The sequence below is a fragment of the Dromiciops gliroides genome, chromosome 2 (genome assembly GCF_019393635.1).
Source record: "Dromiciops gliroides isolate mDroGli1 chromosome 2, mDroGli1.pri, whole genome shotgun sequence".
NCBI classification, from domain to species: Eukaryota; Metazoa; Chordata; class Mammalia; order Microbiotheria; family Microbiotheriidae; genus Dromiciops; species Dromiciops gliroides.
The window spans coordinates 165,958,130-165,978,911 of NC_057862.1; the positions used below are offsets into that span (position 1 = coordinate 165,958,130).

The 20,782-nt window shown below is 36.4% G+C and overlaps 1 protein-coding gene across 1 annotated transcript in view; it reads left to right on the forward strand.

The window, feature by feature from the left end:
* The window catches only part of FAM214A (family with sequence similarity 214 member A), a 101,122-nt gene that overhangs the window by 54,812 nt on the left and 25,528 nt on the right, over positions 1–20,782 (forward strand). Inside the window, 7 exon segments of the mRNA XM_043982269.1 lie at positions 3,255–3,439; positions 4,998–5,200; positions 6,818–6,943; positions 9,894–10,978; positions 10,981–11,720; positions 13,689–13,805; positions 20,283–20,362. Coding sequence (XP_043838204.1) covers positions 3,255–3,439; positions 4,998–5,200; positions 6,818–6,943; positions 9,894–10,978; positions 10,981–11,720; positions 13,689–13,805; positions 20,283–20,362 — 2,536 coding nt within the window.

Genomic DNA, 20,782 nt, shown 5'->3' on the forward strand with positions numbered 1-20,782 from the left:
CATGTAGGCGTCGTCGAGTGGTGATGACATGAGGTGCCAGAGCCCTGGCAACGGCTACAACCAGTGGGTGGAGCACTGTGCTGTTTGCGGAGCTCCAGGCCAGTGCTTGCTGAGGCATAAAAACCTCAAATCATAATTAATTCTTTACAACTCCAAGGCCAGATTTGCCCGTTATTCCAATTATCTTTTGATTTCCTACTTTTTGTCTTTTTGTCTATGTGACACAATCTAGAAGATTTTGTAGGTCATCATAGAATTGAGCAACGTTGGCCTCTTCTGCTTTAAAAGTGTTTGTAGTGTAGACTTGTATTACTATGATGTTGAACAGTTTGCCTTGGATTTGAACCTGTATAATTCTGTCATTCTTTAGATTATACCCCAGTACTGATTTTCTCAACCTTTTTATTTCCTGTGAGGGCTATTCCATTTCTTGTAAGGGATTCTTACCCACAGCAGTATATGTTATGATCACCTGAATTAAATTCACCCATTCCTGTCCATTTAAGTTTATTGACACCTAAGATGTTGATGTTTACTTTCCATATCCTGTTTGACCTCAGCCAGATGACATTGGTTCATGGATCTTACATTCCAGATTCCTATGCAATATTGATCTTTGCCTCATTAGACTTTGCCTTTCATCACTAGACACATCAACAGCTGAGCTTCCTTTTTTGTCTTTGATCTAGCTGCTTCATTCTTTCTGGAACTGCTTGTAGTTGTCCTTCCCTCTTCCCCAGTAATGTGTTGGACACCTTCTGACCTGAGGGGCTCATCTTCAGATGTCATATCTTTTTTTTTTAATCATTTTAATACTGCCCATGGGGCTTTCTTGAAGTAGTTTGCCATTTCTTTCCCTAGTGGATCACCTTTCGTCTGAACTTTCCACTATGATCTGTCTGTCTTGGGTAACCTTGCACAGCATAGCTCATAGTTTCACTGATCTATGTATGCCCTCTTGCCACAACAAGACAGTGATGCAGGAGGGACAATTAATGTTATGATATAGTTAATATCATTTTTTCTTCATTTTCTCACTACTCACTCATTCCTTAACCCCCTAAAATCTTTTCAACTGAAGAAGTAGGAGCTAGTAGTGGAAGGATATATTGCACTTTATGTTGTGATTTAGCTTCCAAATTGTGGTGTGACCTTGGAAAGGTCACTTTATTTCTCTAGACCATTGTTTCTTTGTAAGATTTGGGGGTGAGGCAGAGAATTTAATTACATGGCCTCTGTGATCTCTACCAGGTATAAAATTTTCTAGTTCTATTCAACCAGTTATCAAATCCTCTCAATTATCTGAATTTCCCCCTGCTCCAATCCATCCTGAACATTTCTGTGACATTAATCTTCCCAAGATACTATTTTAATCAAGTCACTGCCTTGCTCATTAATCTTATATAATTTCCTTTTGTCCAACCTCTTGAGCCTGGCTAGTATTAAAAGCCCACTACAATCTAGCCTTGGTATTAACCTCTCAGACTCTTGCCCCTAACTAGTTGGCCTTGAGTATCAGGTTCTGTTCACTTCCTTCCAAACATACCATGTGTAATCCTGCCTCTGGGCCTGGGCTGTTTCCTTTGCTGAGAGTGTCTTTCTTCTTGCTGCCTTATTCCTTCTTATCATCCCAAGACTCAGGTGTAGTTTCCTTTCCTTCACACTCCCAGCCCAGTCCACAGTATTTTTTAAACTCTTAAAGCACCAGTTTGACACTTGTTTTTATAATGCTTTAAACTGTTCATAGCAGTGTATATTTAGAATGATAGGTTCTCTGGTCCAGTTCCTTCATTTTACAGTAAAGGAAACTATGGCTCACAGAGTGAGTGAGGAGAGTCATAGAGCCAGGATTTAAACCCAGGCCCTCTGACTCCAAATCTAGTATTCTTTTCACTATATTGCCTTTCATGGTTACTTTGTTGTTCATAAATGTATCCTCAAGTTGATAGTAATTCCCTTGTGGCCAGAGAGGATATCCTACACCTGTTTTTCCTTCAAAGCACATAACACAATAGTGTGTATCATTCTAACACAGTACACGGTAACTATAGTTATGTTTTTCAAGCCGGGTTAGTCAGCCTTGCCTTGCTACTATAATTGCACAGACATATATCTTATTAACAAATACAGTACAATTTTCATGGGCTTTACAACTAGAAATATCACAATTCATCACCACCACCTATGCTGGCTATACAGTGCCCCTTCCCCTTGAGGTACATAGAGTTGTATAATATAGGATGGTACTATATGTACATTTTTCCTGAGTTATTGCTATTTCATGATGCTGCTCTCTCCTTTTTCTCCTCTGAAGGTTCCTTTTCAGTTTCCTTTCTTGGTTCTTTAAGTTAAGCCCACTAACCATGGGTGTTCACCCAGAGCTCTGTCCTAGACTCTAGGCCCTCTTCTCCTTCTATACCATCTCCCTCGGTGATCTAGTCCTTTCCTATGGGTTCAGATAACTGTGCATATGATTTTCCAGTATACAAATTTAGCTCTTATTATCATTTAACTCTTTCTATCATCAGCTCCCCAGAAATCTTTCCTTGTGCTCTTCCCTGCCCTACCCCCACCCTCCACCCTTCCCCAATCTCCCCATAGTACCTTCTCTCTGGGATTTCCTCCTACTTACACTTGAAAGGTCACAATTGTTCTCATGTTGCCTCCCCATGTGAACTTCTTAAGTTCAGGGACCATGTTTTCCCTCCTTTTTGGTATCCCTAGCACTTGCCATATGTGGTGCTTGACATAGAGCTAGCACTTAATATGTGTGCTTGCTGATTAAGTGATTTTCTATCTTTTACAACTTGTGAATATTTTTATTGTAGTGTAGTGTTGGTTAACTTCAGTTACTACCTTAAAGAATTCTTGTGAGAATGTGCCTTTTGGACCTTAAAAAATTTATTTGCCAAGATTTTGGCATTTCTTGGATGGTTTTGATGGTTTATGGGGATAAAATAAATATTTTAAGTTGGTACCACATATATCATATATTCATAGTAAGTAGGTACATAAAATGTTTTTTTTTTTATTGCGGAACACAAGGAGTAGCTTCTATAGGCTAACACATGAAATCATTTGTAGAACTGGAACCTTGGTATCATGTTTTTCTTTCTTATACTGAAGTATTCTGAAATTGAAATGTGTTATATATTATTAAAAGCATTTTGAAGAGTGATACCCAAAAGATGAATTTTTTTCTCTAAAATATGAATTAATGTGAAGTTCTTCCCTTACCTTTTTTTTCATGGCAGATACACTAGATGAATACTTTGAATATGATGCAGAGGAATTCTTGGTCTCCCTGGCCTTGTTAATTACTGAAGGCCGAACACCTGAATGTTCTGTAAAAGGTCGAACTGAAAGCTTTCATTGTCCTCCAGCACGGTCAAGTTATCCAGTAACAGCAAAACATGAATGCAGTGATAAATTGGCCCAGGTATGACCATAGAAATATGTTCTTACCTTGATTTTATACTGGTCACCATTTTTCCTAGCTTTTTTTTTTTTTTTTTGCAGGGCATTGAGGGTTAAATGACTTGCCCAGAGTCACACAACTAGTGTCAAGTGTCTGAGAACTCAGGTCCTTCTGAATCCAAGGCCAGTGCTTTATCCACTGCGCCACCCTAGCTGCCCCTTTCCTAGTTTTTTAAAGTATTATCACCTTATTTTGCATTATTGTCTCTAATATTGTATCGTGGTATATATTGACCTTTTATACTTTAAAAAATAACCTCATATTATGAGTACCCATTGCCCATTTTGGTTTATAACTCAATCTTGACTCCATTAACTATGTCGTCTCTGGCAGGGTCCATGATCATATCTCAGACCCCCAGCTATAGACTTAGTTCCCTACTGTTAACTATAGATACGATGCAAATGGTCTCTTGATCCAGCTTGCTGTTTTCTACAGAGAGAAAGTTGTCTTTCTTTAGTGTAAATCTGAGTCTTAATGACAGGAAGAGAAATTAGCTTATATAGCACGTAGGTCACAATCTAACTATTTAAGCTAAAAATATGTTGATTTCTATTACAGATTTACTTTTGCAGTATAATATATTATCTATTTCATTTTACAGAATAAAGAACTGTCTTATGATAATGTATTATTTACCTGTCATAGATTCATAGAGTTAGAGATTATCCATTTCAACCCTTTCATTTTATTGATGGCATTGAAACTCAGGTTTATAGACTTTTCTAAGGTGTCTCTTCTTGCCATGCTTTTGTTGAAGTATAATAAAATGTATTACATAAAAGATGAGGATAAAATTAATAGGGGCAGGTGTGTAATTAGTATGTGCTTTTAAGGTCTGTTTCCCAGTATTTAAATAGGAATAGGAAACTACCTGATGAGTTTCTCTACAATGAAGGGCAACACAGCACCTTTTCTGTAACTTATAATCTTAGAGAGTTACTTATAACATTAATAAGTTAACTGACTTGCCCAGAGTAGCTATTATGAATCAGAGGCAGGGCTTGAACCCAGGGCTTCCTGGCTCCAAGGCCAGATTTTTACCCGCTTTGCCATAATATTTTTTCCAGTGTTTGGTTCATTTAAATGTAATCTTAAATATTCTGGGTTTAGGTGAAACATGTTTGATACTCTGGGTAGCATTTTTCCATCTTTAGTAAACATTTGAATGAGTTGTTCTAGCCAGAGTTTCCTGTAAGATACTTGTGTAATAGCTTGTGAAGAAAATCCTGTACTTTTTCTTTTAGAGGGAAGTATCCTGCCATGCCTAGAAATTCTACCTAGTAGTTTAACACAATGGAAATTTACTTTGCTCTGTGGAGATACTGCAGTTGTTAATTCCTACTCTAGACTAGTTGTTTTGGGGGGTTGGAATCCAGTTTCATTGTTAGATCAGGAAATGAGTATTTTAGGCATCCAGTGCAGTAGTTGAATCATCTATCACATAAATATGAATATCGTGTTTTAAAAAAATATTTTGCTAATATTCATTTTATTTAATTTATGTTATTTTGTTAAGTGTCGTCAAGCCAGAAGAACTAGGTCTGAGGTTATGTTGCTTTGGAAAAACAATCTTCCAGTCATGGTAGAAGTGATGCTACTTCCAGACTGCTGCTATAGTGATGATGGGCCTAACACAGAGGGAAATGATTTAAATGATCCTGCAATTAAACAAGATGCATTATTATTAGAAAGATGGATCTTGGAACCAGTTCCTCGACAGTAAGTTGTTGAGTTTGGCTTTCTATGTTTTCCCTTCGTTTATTTTTTCTTGGTTTAGAAATTAAAAAGTAAAACATGCATGTGTAATATACACACCTTCACTTTTTTGGGGGAAGGGGAGGGGGTAGGGCAAGGAGGGTTAAATTACTTGCCCAGGGTCACACAGCTAGTGTCAAGAGTCTGAGGCCGGATTTGAACTTGGGTTCTCCTGAATCTAGGGCCAGTGCTTTATCCACTGTGCCACCCAGCTGCTCCCCCCTCCCCCCATTCACTTTTTTTTTTTTTTTTTTTTTTTTTTTTTAGGCAATGGGGGTTAAGTGACTTGCCCAGGGTCACACAGCTAGTAAGTGTCAAGTGTCTGAGGCTGGATTTGAACTCAGGTACTCCTGAATCCAGGGCCGGTGCTTTAACCACTGCGCCATCTAGCTGCCCCCCCCCCATTCACTTTTAATAATGAATTTCTTAATCACCATTGTTTAAGTGATATTTTTTTCACAAGATACTGCTACTTACAGCAGGTCCCAAAATGCCAATTGTAAATTTCTTTAACTGCCATCTTGTTCAGTATGAAACAATCATAGTGGTAGAATTTAGTTTGATTTAAAAGCAGTTTTCCATTAGTTTCCATATATATTATAATGATACTATGTCATGGCTTCATATGTATTTATGATTATATAGTGAATCATCCTTTCCAAAAAGATTTTCAGTATTCTTGTGTTACTTGATAATTTGCTGATGTCTCTCCACACCACACACCCCCCCACACACTCAATTAAAACTCCAGAAACATTTATAAAGCACCTACTATGTGTAAGGCATTATAGTAAATGCCTGAAATGCAAAGACACAGTTCCCACCCTCAAGTAACTTAAAATCTACTGGGGGAATATAGTAAAAGCCAGGGAAGTAAGTGCAAAGTGTCTGCAAAGTTATAAAAATAAATCTCTCAAAGGAACAACATTTAACAACTGTGGATTAGGAAAAACCTTTTATAGGAGGGAGCATCTGGGCTGTGCTTTTGACAGAGGCTGGGCATCCTAGGAGAACTAGGGGTACATTTCACACAGGGGACTGACCATCTATTTAAAGACATGGAAAAAAGAAACGAAAGATTGTGTATAAGGACCAGCTGGCAGACCAGTTTGACTACCGTGGAGAGTGCATGTAAGGGAATGATATAAAATAAGACTATAATAGTAAGTAAAAGCCATATTTTGGAAGTCTTTATATTTTAGACTGAAATTTGTATTTTATCCTAGAAGATGGTAGAAGCCTCTAGAATATAGACTAAGAATAATAACATGGTCAGTTCTATATTTTAGTAATATCAATTTGGCAGTTCTATGGAGGATGGATAAGAGAGGAAAGACTTGAAACAGTGATATGGATTATGAGGCTATGACAGAATTGATAAGACCTGATCTAGGATAGAAACTTTGAGTGGAGAGAAAAGGATAAATGTGAGAGATAGTATCAAGGTAAAATTGTACCCATTGTTCTTGTTAATACATACTTATTTGGAGAAGATTCATTCGATTGCCTGCATTTCTTAAATTCAGCATTTTGTTGTATGATGCTTTCTAAGCGATTATTATTTTTTCTTACTGCCTTTAGAAATGGAGATCGATTTATTGAAGAGAAGACCCTTCTATTGGCTGTGCGTTCTTTTGTCTATTTTTCTCAGTTAAGTGCTTGGCTGAGTGTTTCCCATGGTGCTATTCCACGAAATATTCTTTACAGGTATGTCAGGCAACATTCCATCTGTTTACTACTGAATAACATTAACTTTTCATTTGTAAGTTTCCTTCTGTTCTAAAGATTAGGAAAATTTACTGGTTTATATGGTCTGTGATGTCCTTCAAAACAAGAATTAGAACATTAATAAATACTTAAATGTAATTTTTCTTTTTGCAAACTAAATTTAGTATGAACATTTTGGTGGAGAACTTCCAAATGCAGGCTACTTTATAAACTGCTGAAGAAATATTTAATTGATACCTTAGATAGTTGACCATTGGGAGGACCAGTGAGGTGGTGAGTTCTCAGTTGATACTTTGAAAACTTTTGTTTCCGTAGACCTGAGCCCAGATATTGTTGTTGTCCAGTAGTTTCAGTCCTGTCTGACTCTTTGTGACCCCATTTAGGGTTTTCTTGGCAAAGATACTGAAGTGGTTTGCCATTTACTTCTCTATCTCATTCAGAGATGAGGGAACTAAGGCAAAGAGAGTTAAATGACTTGCCCAGGGCCACACAGTTAGGAAGTGGCTGAGGCCAGATTTGAAGGCATGAAGATGAGTCTCCTGACCACAGGCCCAGTACTCTATCCACTGTGCCACCTAGCTGCCCCAAGTCCACATATACTTTGTAGTAAATAAAATGTCTTTACGAATTCTCATAAATCTTCCCCCATCCCTGGCACTCACTACTCATCATGTTTTTTATGTTGTTTTATCGGAATGGCATGCTTTTCATCTCTAAAACAACAATAAATGTTTATTTACTAGCTCTTTGACATTAACCATGTCAATTAATTTACTATCTCTTTAATATTAGACATGTCAATTACTTATTTTGCTTGTTTCCGTTTTGGTAAAATAAATGTATTTAATAATGTCTAATTTTTGCTTCTTAATCCTAACATTCTGAGAACTGATAAATATTAATGTGTGTAAAGCACTGTACTAAATACTAAGTGAATTATAAAGATTAGTTGAGACTTAAGACACATCCCTTGTCCTAATAGAGCTTATAGTCTTATATGAATGTAAGGCATATACTCAGATTAATATATGTTAAGTTGATAGAGATGTAAGCAGTATTGTCTGATTTCAGCTGAGATTTACCAAATTGAAAGGTGGACCAGGGATTGGATCTGGGAGATGAGGAAAGCAAAGAGTCAAAGAGAACACCAGGGTTTTGAACTTGGGAAACTGAATGAAAAGCATTATCACTGAGAGAAATAGTGAATTCAGGAAGATAAGTCAGGCAGGGTTGGAAAAATATATTTAGAAAGTCACCTTCATAATGGTTATAATTGAAGCTGTGGGAGTGAATGAGGTGACCAAAAGAGAAAGAGGTCTTAAAACAGAGCTTGGGCAGTTCTTAATTTGGGGTCTATACTCTTGTTTATTTTATATTCTGATAACCATATTTCAATAAATTGGTTTTCTTTGTAATCTTATATATTTTATTTTATGCATTTAAAAACATTTTGTGAGGAGGTTCATAGGCTTCACCAGACTTCCAAAGGGGTCCATGACACCAAAATCTCTGTCTTTGAGGCACACTTATACCTTAAATGACTCAGATGGTATGGGGGTACTTTTATTATCCCCCCCCTTTTTTTTGTGGGGCAATGGGGGTTAAGTGATTTGCTCAGTCACAGAGTTAGTAAGTGTTAAGTGTCCAAGGCTGGATTTGAACTCAGGTCCTCCTGAATCGGCCAGTGCTTTATCCACTTCACCACCTAGCCTCCCCACCCTTTTTTACAGGTAAGGAAATTGAGGCAAATAAAGACTAAGTGATTTGCAGGGACCAGACAGCTAGGAAGTGTCTGAGACAGCAATCAAATTCCAGTCATTCAAGTATATAGTACTCTGTCCAATGCAAATAGGTAGTGACCTAGCTGCCTAGAAAGATTACTGGCTCCAAAGTGAAAAGGATGTGTATTCAAATTCTGACTCTACCTCTTACTTCCTGTGTGATCTTTACCTCTTTGTCTCTCAGTTTTCTTACCTATATAATGAAGTTGTTATAAAATTGGCTGGATAATCTCAGCAGCTCCTTCCAAACCCAAATTTATGATTCTGCAAGCCTGTGAAAGGAAAAGAGAAGACAGTGTAGAGAGGAGTAGAAGCAGCCAGGAGAAAAAAAAAAAGAAGTGATCTCTAGGAATGCAGTGAAGTAATACATATCTAAAAAAGAGAAGGTTTGCTTAACTATGTCAGATATTGTAGGTAGGTCAAAGAAAATGAGAATTGAGAAAAGGGTATTGGATTGAACAATTAGTTATGATTTTTTCTGTTACAAAAGAGAGTGGAAGGAATAAAAATCAAATTGCAAGGTATTATAACCTTAGATCGTAAGGCAGTATGCATATCAGGTATATGCTTATTTTTCAAGTAATTTGATGATTAAAGAGGAGAGATATGAAATTAAAGTAAAAAATGAGAATACTTTTGAAATATCTGAATATGTTTATAATACAGGAAGAAAGAATTAATGGAAAGAGATAGATCAAAGGCATTGTAGGCGTGAAAGGGTACTTTGTTAGCCAGAGGGAAGGCAGTAAAATAATAGGAAAGAGGAGTAATTTTAATTGTTGAGGGATTCATTTTGGCAAAGAATAGAGACATTTCTCACTGGAAAAACAGTGGTGAAGAAGGTGAGAACAGATGTTAATACTAGGAAGTTTTAAGAAGTAGAAGAGGGAAATTAAGGGATATTTCAATTGAAGCACCTAATTTCAGTGAAATAGAAGGCCAGCTCATCTAAGTAGACTAAAATGTTAGCAGTACGGGGAAGGGATTACTCAGTAGACAGAAATTAGTCAACAGAGAAAATCATAGAATTAAATGAATCTAAAGTATATCTCTATGATAATAGATGCTATATTGATACAAGGTAAATAACTAGAAGTATGCAACTTTTATGGATATTGATTTAACATTTATCATCTATCTTGTTTCAGAATCAGTGCTGCTGATGTTGACCTACAGTGGAATTTTTCCCAGACTCCCACTGAGCATGTATTTCCTGTTCCCAATGTTTCTCACAATGTGGCCTTGAAAGTCAGTGTTCAGTCCTTGCCTAGACAATCTAGTTATCCAGTCTTGACCTGTAGTATTCATACTAACATTGATTTTTATGAAAAAAGAATTCAAGAACACGAACTGAAAACTCATCAACGTTGTAATTCCAAGGATGTAGAGCAGTGTAATATGCGCACTTCACATCTGTGTAGCAAGCAAACTTGGACTGTAGTACCTGAAGGTTTGTTACGTGCAAAAAAATCTATAGCTCCTGAATTTAATTCAACTGTCAAAAATTTCAAACTCTATCCAGGTGTTGTTCATGATTCTGACCATGGGACATCTCGATCAAATGTGCAGTGCTTTAATGCTACAGGAGATGCAAAATCATTTGAGACATCCATGAGAACTTTAAAATCATTATCCTGGGGTGATCCCAATGTTTCTAGTAGCCATAGTTCTTGGCAGCCTACAGGAGAAACCAATCCTTTAATTGGCTCTTTAATTCAGGATCGACAAGAAGTTATTGCAAGGATTGCTCAGCATTTAATTGATTGTGATCCAACCACTTCACGTGTTTCTGGGCGTTCATTCAACATTCAAGATTCCAGTTCATTTAACTCAAAAATATTTCGGAGGTCATATGAAAATGACAATTTATTGAAGAAAAATAAGGAAAACAGCTCCTTTGTTAGCCCAGAATATGCATCCTCAGAAAACACTGGTGAGGGGAAAACAAGGTTAAGACCAGAAAACTCTCATCGTGATTCTTATGTTTCCAGTAATACTTATTCTCGCCAATCTAGTGGTGAGACTAATCCTTTGATAGGCTCTCTACTTCAAGAACGACAAGAAGTTATTGCAAGGATTGCCCAGCACTTGATTCATTGTGACCCATCTGCATCACATATCCCCAGACATTCATTCAACATGAATGACTCCAATTCTGTTCATTCAAAAGTTTTTCGGAGTTCATATGAAGACAAAACCTTGTTGAAGAAAAGCAAGGAAAACTCCATTTCCTCTTGAATAAAGATTTATCCTTGTCAGGAGACAATAGTGAAGGCAAAAATATAATAATTACTGATAAGTCTTTTAGTTCTTTTAAATGCAATGAATTAAAGACACCTTTGAAAACTCAAATCAGAAGAAATACACACCAGGAAGATCTTAGTGAAACTGTCCAAAACACATTTCAACAAACACAAAATAAAGCTACAAACTTATTGTCTTGCTTAAATACATCTTACAGCAAAGAAATTAAATTAGAATCACCAGGCAGGTTGGAAAACGCATTTTCCAGATGTCAATTTAAAGATCAAGAAATTAGTAATGGAATTGATAAACAATATTCAAATTCTAGCAGTGTTGATGAACAGATATGCAAAAATAAACATAAGGAAAGAACAGTACAAAGTGAGGCTAGCAATCCAGATTCTTTTCACATCCACCAATTAGATAACTCAAAGGCACTTGACGGTCCAGTGCCTGTGTCCAGTCATCTGCATAAACCTGAGCTCACGTGCTCAAACAAAGACCCCCAAATCTCCAAGGCATGTGAACAAAATACTCATCTTGTTAGCATAGAAAACTATCCAAAAAAGGACACTGAGAGTTTCAAATGTAAAAGTAAGCCAGACCAACTCAAAGCAGAACAGGATGAGAACGAGGACCCAGTTGATGAAGAATCTCAAAACTGTTCTCAGAGAAAAATTAAAGAAGACTGTTCCTCTAGGTGTGAACGACTGAAAAATACAGAGGTGCTGGTAGGTATTCAAACCTAGTTCTTAAATCTGATTATTTTTGTTTTAAAACATTGCATCATGGGGCAGCTGGGTGGTGCAGTGGATAAAGTACTGGCCCTGGATTAAGGAAGACAGGAGTTCTAATCCAGCCTCAGACACTTGAAACTTACTAGCTGTGTCACCCTGGGCAAGTCACATAACCCTCATTGCCCCCCCTCCCCGGGCACATAATGGAGTTAGGAAAATCTAGATTCAAATCCTACCTCTCACGTGTACCTGGGCACGTGACATTGGACAAGTTAACTAGTCTCCCAATGCCTGGTACTGCACTGTATTGACAGGAAGGCCTCACTAGGAGCTTCCTGTCATGATGAAATCACATGTCCTATAAAACATAAAAATAAGTGTAGTTTAGAAATTTTTTTACCTTATATGTAGAATTTAGTATTAGTAATTAATTATAGTTTCATGAATAATCGTTCCCCCAGGACAAATAGCTTATGTTGAGTGAACAGTAAAGATCAGGTCAAGGAGTAAAACTGGTTTAAAAAGCTTTGTGAACTGCTACATTTTTTAAAAATTTTCAAAAGATTTATTATGCAGTTCCTTTCCTAAAAGAATCTCAAGTGTTCTTATGTGTGATCTATGGGTTCAATGTCATAAAAATAGATTCTACTTACAAAATAATCAGGTGCTTTATTTCATGTAGTTGTATGATCCCTGTTGTTGCTGTTCATCTTACTCTTCATTAGGACCCAATACCATTGAATGAGGAAGGATAGTACCCAAAAAAGAAACTCAAATTAGCACACTAAGTTGCTAACTCTAGCAGAATAATGTCTCCATTTCAGTGGTACAGACAGACCAAAACTATAGACTAAAGTTTAGATTTCACATTTCTAGGTGTTTCGGTTTTATATTCTTTCCTTCTTGACCTAACAATATCATAAATGTGTCAGAATTGGTTTGTATTTAAAAGCCATATTCATCTCAGATTTCCTTTCGGAGGTATTTATTAATCAAACCTTCATCTTCAAAAAACCAAACAGCAACAGCAACAGCAACAGCAACAATAAAACCCAACTACTTAACTGTTTCTTTGTTATCCTGATCCTAAACTGAGTGACCTTTATTTACTTATTTATTTTTTAAAATAGGACTCTGATGTCTCCTACATGTCTACCAAAATATCTTTTTGCCATTTGGAGAGAGGATCCTGAACATCTAAAATATGTCTCTCTTTTACACTATGTCGCTGTTTTGTAAAAGCATGACTGTTATAAATCGAACCTTGGCCTCATTTGCAATTTTCTATAATATCTTTATCCATTAAGACCATTCTTTGTACTTGGCAGTTAGGGCTTCATTTGTGATAAGTCTCTAAGTTTCTAAGAATTAGGGTATTTCTATACCATTTATGTATACTTGACACAAGAACCAGTAGTTTACTCTATCCTTTAATGAGTGATGATAGAACATTTCGTAAAACATAAAATGTTATATAAATGTCCAGTAGGAGAAGAAAGAGAATGAGAATGAGAATGAGAACAAGACAAAGAATGAGAAGAAGAAAGTTTGCACTAGTATACTTTGGATGGTGGCTCTTTTACATTATGCTTGTGAAAATCTGCCTTTTTAAGGTTGAATAATAAATTAACTAGATTGACTTTAAAAAGTAAGTCATTTGAATGTCTAAAAATCTCATTTTGTAAAATAATTGTATATCAAGTTACTTCATTGTGTTTCTAAAAATAATGACTCTTTTGTTTTGTTTTGTTTTACTTTAAGCTGGTTCAGGATCCTCTCCCCTAAATGGTTATAAAAAAAAAGACATTTTGGAAATCATATATATAATAATTCTTATAATATTGAGATATACAGTTTTACTACCCTGGACCAAACCTCATTATAGCTAAAAAATTAGTCTCGAAACTGGGGTTTTTGACAATTGTGTTGAACTTGAAGTAAAGTAGTATTCTTTCCTGACAGAGAAGTATATCAGTGAAGCATTCAAGTGTTTGGAGAAAACACAATTTTCATTCATTAGATGGAACCTCAACCAAAGCCTTCCATCCTCAAACTGGATTGCCTCTTCTTTCAAGTCCTGTAAGTCCTCTAGCTTGTTATTCAGCATATAGACCAAAATAACTTTAAATTCATTCAATGTTTCCCTCTACTTTGTCATTTGCAAAATGCTACTTTCCAATACAGACCAGATTTAACTGAAGTAATTAAATTCTCCATGGAAATGGAACATTTTAGGAAATTGTAAACACATAACTTCTAGTAAAGTTAAATGTTTTAGAGTTTACTTAAAGCTTACCCTAGTCAGCAATATAAAAGGTACACTCAAGCCAGTATTAAACGATTTAGCTACTTAAAGAGAGTGTCTAGGGGCAGCTAGGTGGCTCAGTAGATAAAGCACTGGCCCTGGATTCAGGAGTACCTGAGTTAAAATCTGGCCTCAGACACTTGACACTTACTAGCTGTGTGACCCTGGGCAAGTCACTTAACCCCCCATTGCCCCATAAAAAAAATAGAGTGTCCTAGATCCTAAAAAATGAGGACTAGGATTGTTAATCTTCAAGCTTTGGGGGCAGCTAGGTGGCATAGTGGATAAAGCACTGGCCCGGATTTAGGAGGACCTGAGTTTGAATCTGGCCTCAGCTACTTGACACTTACTAACTGTGTGACCCTGGGCAAGTCATGTAACCCTCATTGCCCTGCCCCCCCCCCAAAAAAAGAAAGATGATATAAATCTTCAAGCTTAGTCTTTCTCTTTTTTTTTTCCTGGTGGAGCAATGAGGGTCAAGTGACCTGCCCAGGGTCACACAGCCAGCAAGTGTCAAGTGTCTGAGGCTGGATTTGAACTCGGGTCCTCCTGAATCCAGGGCTGGTACTTTATCCACTGCACCACCTAGCTGCCCGAGCTTAAGTTTTGTTTGTTTGTTTGTTTGTTTTGCAGGGCAGTTGGGGTTAAGTGACTTGCCCAGGGTCACACAGCTAGTAAGTGATAAGTGTCTGAGACCGGATTTGAACTCAGGTCCTCCTGAATCCAGGGCCGGTGCTCTCCACTGCGCCACCTAGCTACCCCTGAGCTTAAGTCTTAATACACACAAACACATGCACACTCACATTTACACAACTAAGTCTTGCCTCCATGGTTCTTTTGGAGAAGTGATAGAGGTCTGTGTTGTGTGTGTGTGTGTATACCATCATTGTTGTGATAGAATGTTTTTTATTTTGCTTGAGTTTGTACTAGAATTTTATCCTTTTGAGTTCCATATAGTTGTATACTTTGGTGATTTCTGGGATGAAGTTTTTGTATAGAATAGTTTCTACAACTAAAGTTCTGATATGTTGAATGTCTGTTTCTCTTTTGCATGTTTTTTACTTTTATTATACCTTACCTGGGAGTACAAATGGCCTTGTGTTAAAGCTGGATAGCCATAGACAGTATCATTCCACTCTCAAATATTCCACCCCACCATCATGTGACTTTCTCTCTTCCACTACCACCCATCAACCTCCCCAAATTTGTTGAATAAATGAAAAATGGCAGATGCTCCTTTCTCTAATCCCCCTATGTGTATTTTGCTGGGGACCTGGGCTATAAGCACTGTGTGATTTCCAGTGATTTCCTCTCTAATTGGTTTCATTCCAAGGTGGGGAGGACAGGTAGTAGCTATCCCAGGAATTCTCAATACATTTTTATTTCTTGAGTCAGGAGGGTTGCGGGTAGGGGTGGGAAACAGGGCTGAAAAGTGGGGTTGGACAGTACAGTTCCTACTTAGAATATGGCAGGTTCTGTGCTTACAGAAATTAATTATATGGAGACATGTTGAAAAGCTAGTCAGGCAGCCAGTATCCTGAAATCCTAACATACAGAGACTAATATTACTCTTATTGAAAACAAATAAGTGATTTCTTTGATTACTTATTGCAGAATCATCACCTATGTGAGAAGCAGCTTAACACAGTAGAAAGAGTACTGGACTTGGAATCAGGAGATTTATTCAAGTCCCAGCTCCCACATTTATTAGCTATTTAACCATGTGTAAGTCACTTAGCTCCCCTGAACCTCAGTTTCCTCTTCTGTAAAATGGAGATGATAATAAACTTATATACCTACTTCACAGTAGGTGAGGAAGCACTTTATAGACCTTAAAGTGAGTTGTTTTTTTTTTTTATCATTATAACTATTCATTGTTCAGTATGAAGTCCACCAATAGCAACTCAAATTGACATTTCTAATGGTCCAAGAGATGGCTCTAGTTAATTAAGTTGCATTTCTTCATGTCAAAGACCACTGAAATTGAAGTTTTGAGGACCTTGTTTAAATCTTGACTCTGATATTTACTGCCTATGTGAACTTGGGCAAGTCATTTAATCTTTCTCATCTTCAGTTTCCTCATCTGTAAAATGAAGGCTTTTACTAGATGGTTTCTGATATCCTTTCTGATTCCAAATCTTTGATTTTTGTATCTTCTAATATCAGTACTGTCCATAACATAGAGGTAGAGAGCTTTTGCCATCCACTTAAATGTAAGAGAAAATGCAGGCTTCACTGTATTCGTATCTTAGTTCATATGTACCAGGAACTGCTCAGATTATGGAATGCAATGTTATAATGACTTCAGTCAAACAATTGTTTGTTCTACATACTCCAAATGTCAATTTGGCAAATTTTTCTTATACATTTTAGGGAACATTTTACAAGTTGGGGCTGCATGTAGCAATGATGTTGAAGTACCAACCACTTACTACTCAGTAATATCAAAATTATATACAAATTACCCAAGAACCCCATTATGTTACTCTTGAAGTTGGTAGTAGGTATAGTAGTGATTCTAAAATTTACACAGGCTCTTAGAAAGTAATTTTCTTTTTGTTTTTGTTTTTGTTTTTGCATGGCAGTGAGGGTTAAGTGACTTGCCCAGGGTCACACAGTAAGTAAGTGTCAAGTGTCTGAGCCCAGACCTGAACTCAGGTCTTCCTGAATCCAGGGCCAGTGCTTTATCCACTGCTCCACCTAGCTGCCCCCAAGATAATTTTCAAAAGAATAAATTTGTATTCTTAATTTTGTCACCCCATATGCAGTATATTTTCTCCTGAGTATTTATGATTTCCTACTAATCTACAAGCTGGGAAGTATGATATTGAATATTAATTCTTGAACCATTTGCCACTACCCATTATTATTTCCACTTAAGGATTCAGTATAGAACATTTCTTGAGGGGGGGGGCAGCTAGATGGCGCAGTGGTTAAAGCACCAGCCCTGGATTTCAGGAGTATCTGAGTTCAAATCTGGCCTCAGACACTTGACACTTACTAGCTGTGTGACCCTGGGTAAGTCACTTAACCCCCATTGCCTTAAAAAAAAAAACATTTCTTGACCCAGCTTTTCTGGCTAATCAAATCATATTTACCTGTAAGGATCCTGCATTAGCCTGTGAACTGAGTAGGGTCTGGATGAAGCTGCCTGAGGCATTTGAGTCATTTGCAGGCTGTCAGCATGAATTAGTTCCCTATAAATAGGTACAATAGATTGAATTTTATTCAGTAGGCATTATATATACCTTTTTAGGGACATCAAGTTGTAACAGGGTTTCCTACTTTTGATCCTTCACCCTTTCAACAGATTCTTAATGTTCATCTCCTTTATACATTGGCTCACCTTCCTGGTTATATCACTCATCTCAAATCTCTAGTGATTATTGCCTACTCAAAATCTGTTAACTTAGCATTCAGGGACCTCTACTATATGGTGCTCCCCTACCTTTCTAGTCCGATTTAATTTTATTCCCATTCCCACCACTCCATGCATTCTGTGTTTCAGCTAAACTGGACTACTGTACATCTCCTGAACACACCTTGCAATTTCCTACCTTTATATATATTTTTTCACATTGTCCACTATACATTAAATATTCTCCCTTTCCTCTTTGCCTGGCAAATTCCTGTCTGTCCTTTAAAGCTCAGCTCTAATTCTATCTTTTCTCCATACCTTTGCTGATTTGTTTTTTCTCCCCAAAATAAGTAATGACTCTTCAGCTCTAGGTCTCACATAGCACTGTTTTACACCTCTCCGATGTAATTAATTATTGAGTTATAGTTTCTTTGTATATATGTGAGATATCACATATTAGATTGTAAGCTCCCTGAGGGGAAGGTATCTTGTTTTATCTAAATCCTCTATCTTCTCAAGTGCCTAAGAAGCTTTCAACACACATGCCAATTAATCAGTCATAAAGTATTTATTAAATACTTTACTATGTGCCATTCACTGTCCTAAATATGCAAGAAGCAAAGTAAGCCCCCCCCCCCAAATGTTCCTTGACCTAAAGGAGCTGAAGTTCTGATGAGGGAGACAACATGCAAATAACCATGTATATACTGCCTATCTATCTATCTATCTATCTATCTATCTATCTATCTATCTATCTATCTATCTATCTATCTATCTATCTATAGTATAGATGGAATATAATCTCAGAGGGAAGTCTGAACCAGTTTGTTTTTGTAGAAGGGGCAATCAACTGGGAAAGACCTCTTTCAGTAGATGAGATTTGAACCCAAATTTGAATGAAACCAGGGGAAGCTAGGGTGGTATATATTTAATGTGAATTATTTTAGTATAGGATCTATTTTTTTTTAAACGGGGCAGTGGGGGTTAAGTGACTTGCTCAAGGTCACACAGCTAATATATGTCAAGTGTCTGAGGTCGGATTTGAACTCAGATCCTCCTGAATCCAAGGCCAGTGCTTTATCCACTGTGCCACCTAGCTGCCCCTAATGTGGATTATCTTAGAAATCAGCACATTATTTTGGCCAGATTATATGCAGTACTTCTGGTATTGTTTGTATAAAATAAGACTAGAAACTATGTTTAATGACTTGTAATTATTTCTGATGTTGAAAAGAATATAAAGAAACTTGACACATGCCTTCCTATTTGAAATAATTCACAGAAGACGCACATTTTCCCCATGGAAAATGACCAAGAAGCTTCAGAGTTCTGTATTTATTAGTGAATGTTGATTTTTCAGGACCATTTTAAGAAAAGAATGTCTTGATTATAATAGATTGTTTTTTAAAAAAGTGCATAATAATTTCCCTTCACACTTGTGCTATAAAACAATTACAACTTCCCACCAATTCATATAAATATAGAGATTATCAACATTTTTCATCTCTTGACAGTGGGGGTGCCATTTACCTCTGAGTTTAAGGAATCTATGGGTAAAAGTCAGTGAAGTAAGGCTTTGATGATAATAAGGACCTCTGAGGATGTCCTGAAGTAGATTGTTGGAGATTATTGGGTTTCCCAGGATTTTTGTTGAAGCAAGTGAGTGTAGTAAGAAAAACGCTGGAATTTGCTACCAAAGAACCCAGGCTTCAATCCTAGCTCTGTACTTAGTATCTATGATGTTATATTCAGCAAATTACTTAATCTCTCTGGGCCTGAATTTCCTTTTGTATAAAAAGAGGTTTGGCTAAATTATCTCTAAGGTCACTTTCATTCCTAAATTCTATGATTATTATTCTAAATTCAATGACTATATTTTTATTCAAAGTTCAGTTCCACTGAATTACTATGGACCTTCTATCTCAGGATTGCCCTCAACTGACTCCATTCAGATTTAGGTGTTAATTTATAAGACAAACAACGATCTATTTTGGATACTCTTGCTATTTCTTTTTTTTTTTTCTTTCAGGGCAATGAGGGTTAAGTGACTTGCCCAGGGTCACACAGCTAGTGTCTGAGGCTGGGTTTGAACTCAGGTCCTCCTGAATCCAAGACTGGTGCCTTATCCACTGCGCCACCTAGCTGCCCCGATATTTCTTATTTTTAACCTCCAGAGTTAGTTGTTGCTTTTCTGTTATATTAAAATTCTTTTCTTTAGTCCTTTGCCACCTTTACTTATACTCACACTGCATTTTTCAACGATAAGGAAAGTTTTTGAAACTTGAACTTAAAGAACCTTAATTGAAATTCATGTCACAATGTTTAATTTGGGGAAATATAAGAGTAAATACTTTAAATTTCTCTCAGTGTTACACAGATGTGTCCCAAAATGCCAGTGTAATAGGGGAAAATAATTACTAATAAGTATGGTGGTATAAATGATACTGAAGGCTTTTGAAACTTATATTAAATCCTTAGATAGTTTAGGGTCATATAATTTTAGCTCCCTTGTTTTATTTTTTTCCTAGTTCAGTGAGTTAAACTTTACACAATTTTTTTGTTGTATCTTAATGTTTCAACTTGATTATTTCTTGCCTAAGGTATTTTCAGGTTAGAGGCTTAAGTTTGTGATTAAACAGCTTAAATATTTTTAAAATTAGTTTTATTTTCAGCAGTAGAAAATTAAAGTAATTACTTCAGGAATAATACTACCGACTATAGATAGTGTCTAATTTTTAATAACAGTAAGGGGAAAATACTTTCAAAAAAGGGCTATTTGTTTTTAAAAACATGTTAACTTACATCTCTGAAAGTCTCTTATTCCAAAGGAAGGTGGGGTGGGGGTTGTTTTTCTTTTCGTTTTTAGTATTTCAAATTATTATTCTTATCTTAGGTTCCTCAAAGGAAAACACAATCAGGCTGCTTTGATCTGGACACTTCCTTACTACATTTGAAAAATTTGTCATCCAGAAGGTATTTACCCTGAAATTCATTTAATTACATATATATATATAAAAATTCAGATTAAATATTTTTCAGCCACTTCCACACTGAGGAATACTTGGATTTTCTGGAAAAGTAAAATTTGTCTTCCTTTATAAATTTATTTTTATTTTATTTATCCTTTATAAATTTTAGTTTCTATAGAATTGCCAGAGAGAAATAAAGGTGATGGTTAGCCCCATTATACATTGGTCATAATAGAAAACTAGTAGATCATAATTGTAAGAAAAGTATATCTAACACCTACCAGTATGCTTTTTCTTCTAACATTTTTATAACTTTATATCTTTGTGAATTTACAATCATCTCATTCCCACCAACAAATCCTTAGAATTTTTTTCCTACATATTTGGATGATCCTGACTTTATATTCATTACTCCCACAATTTT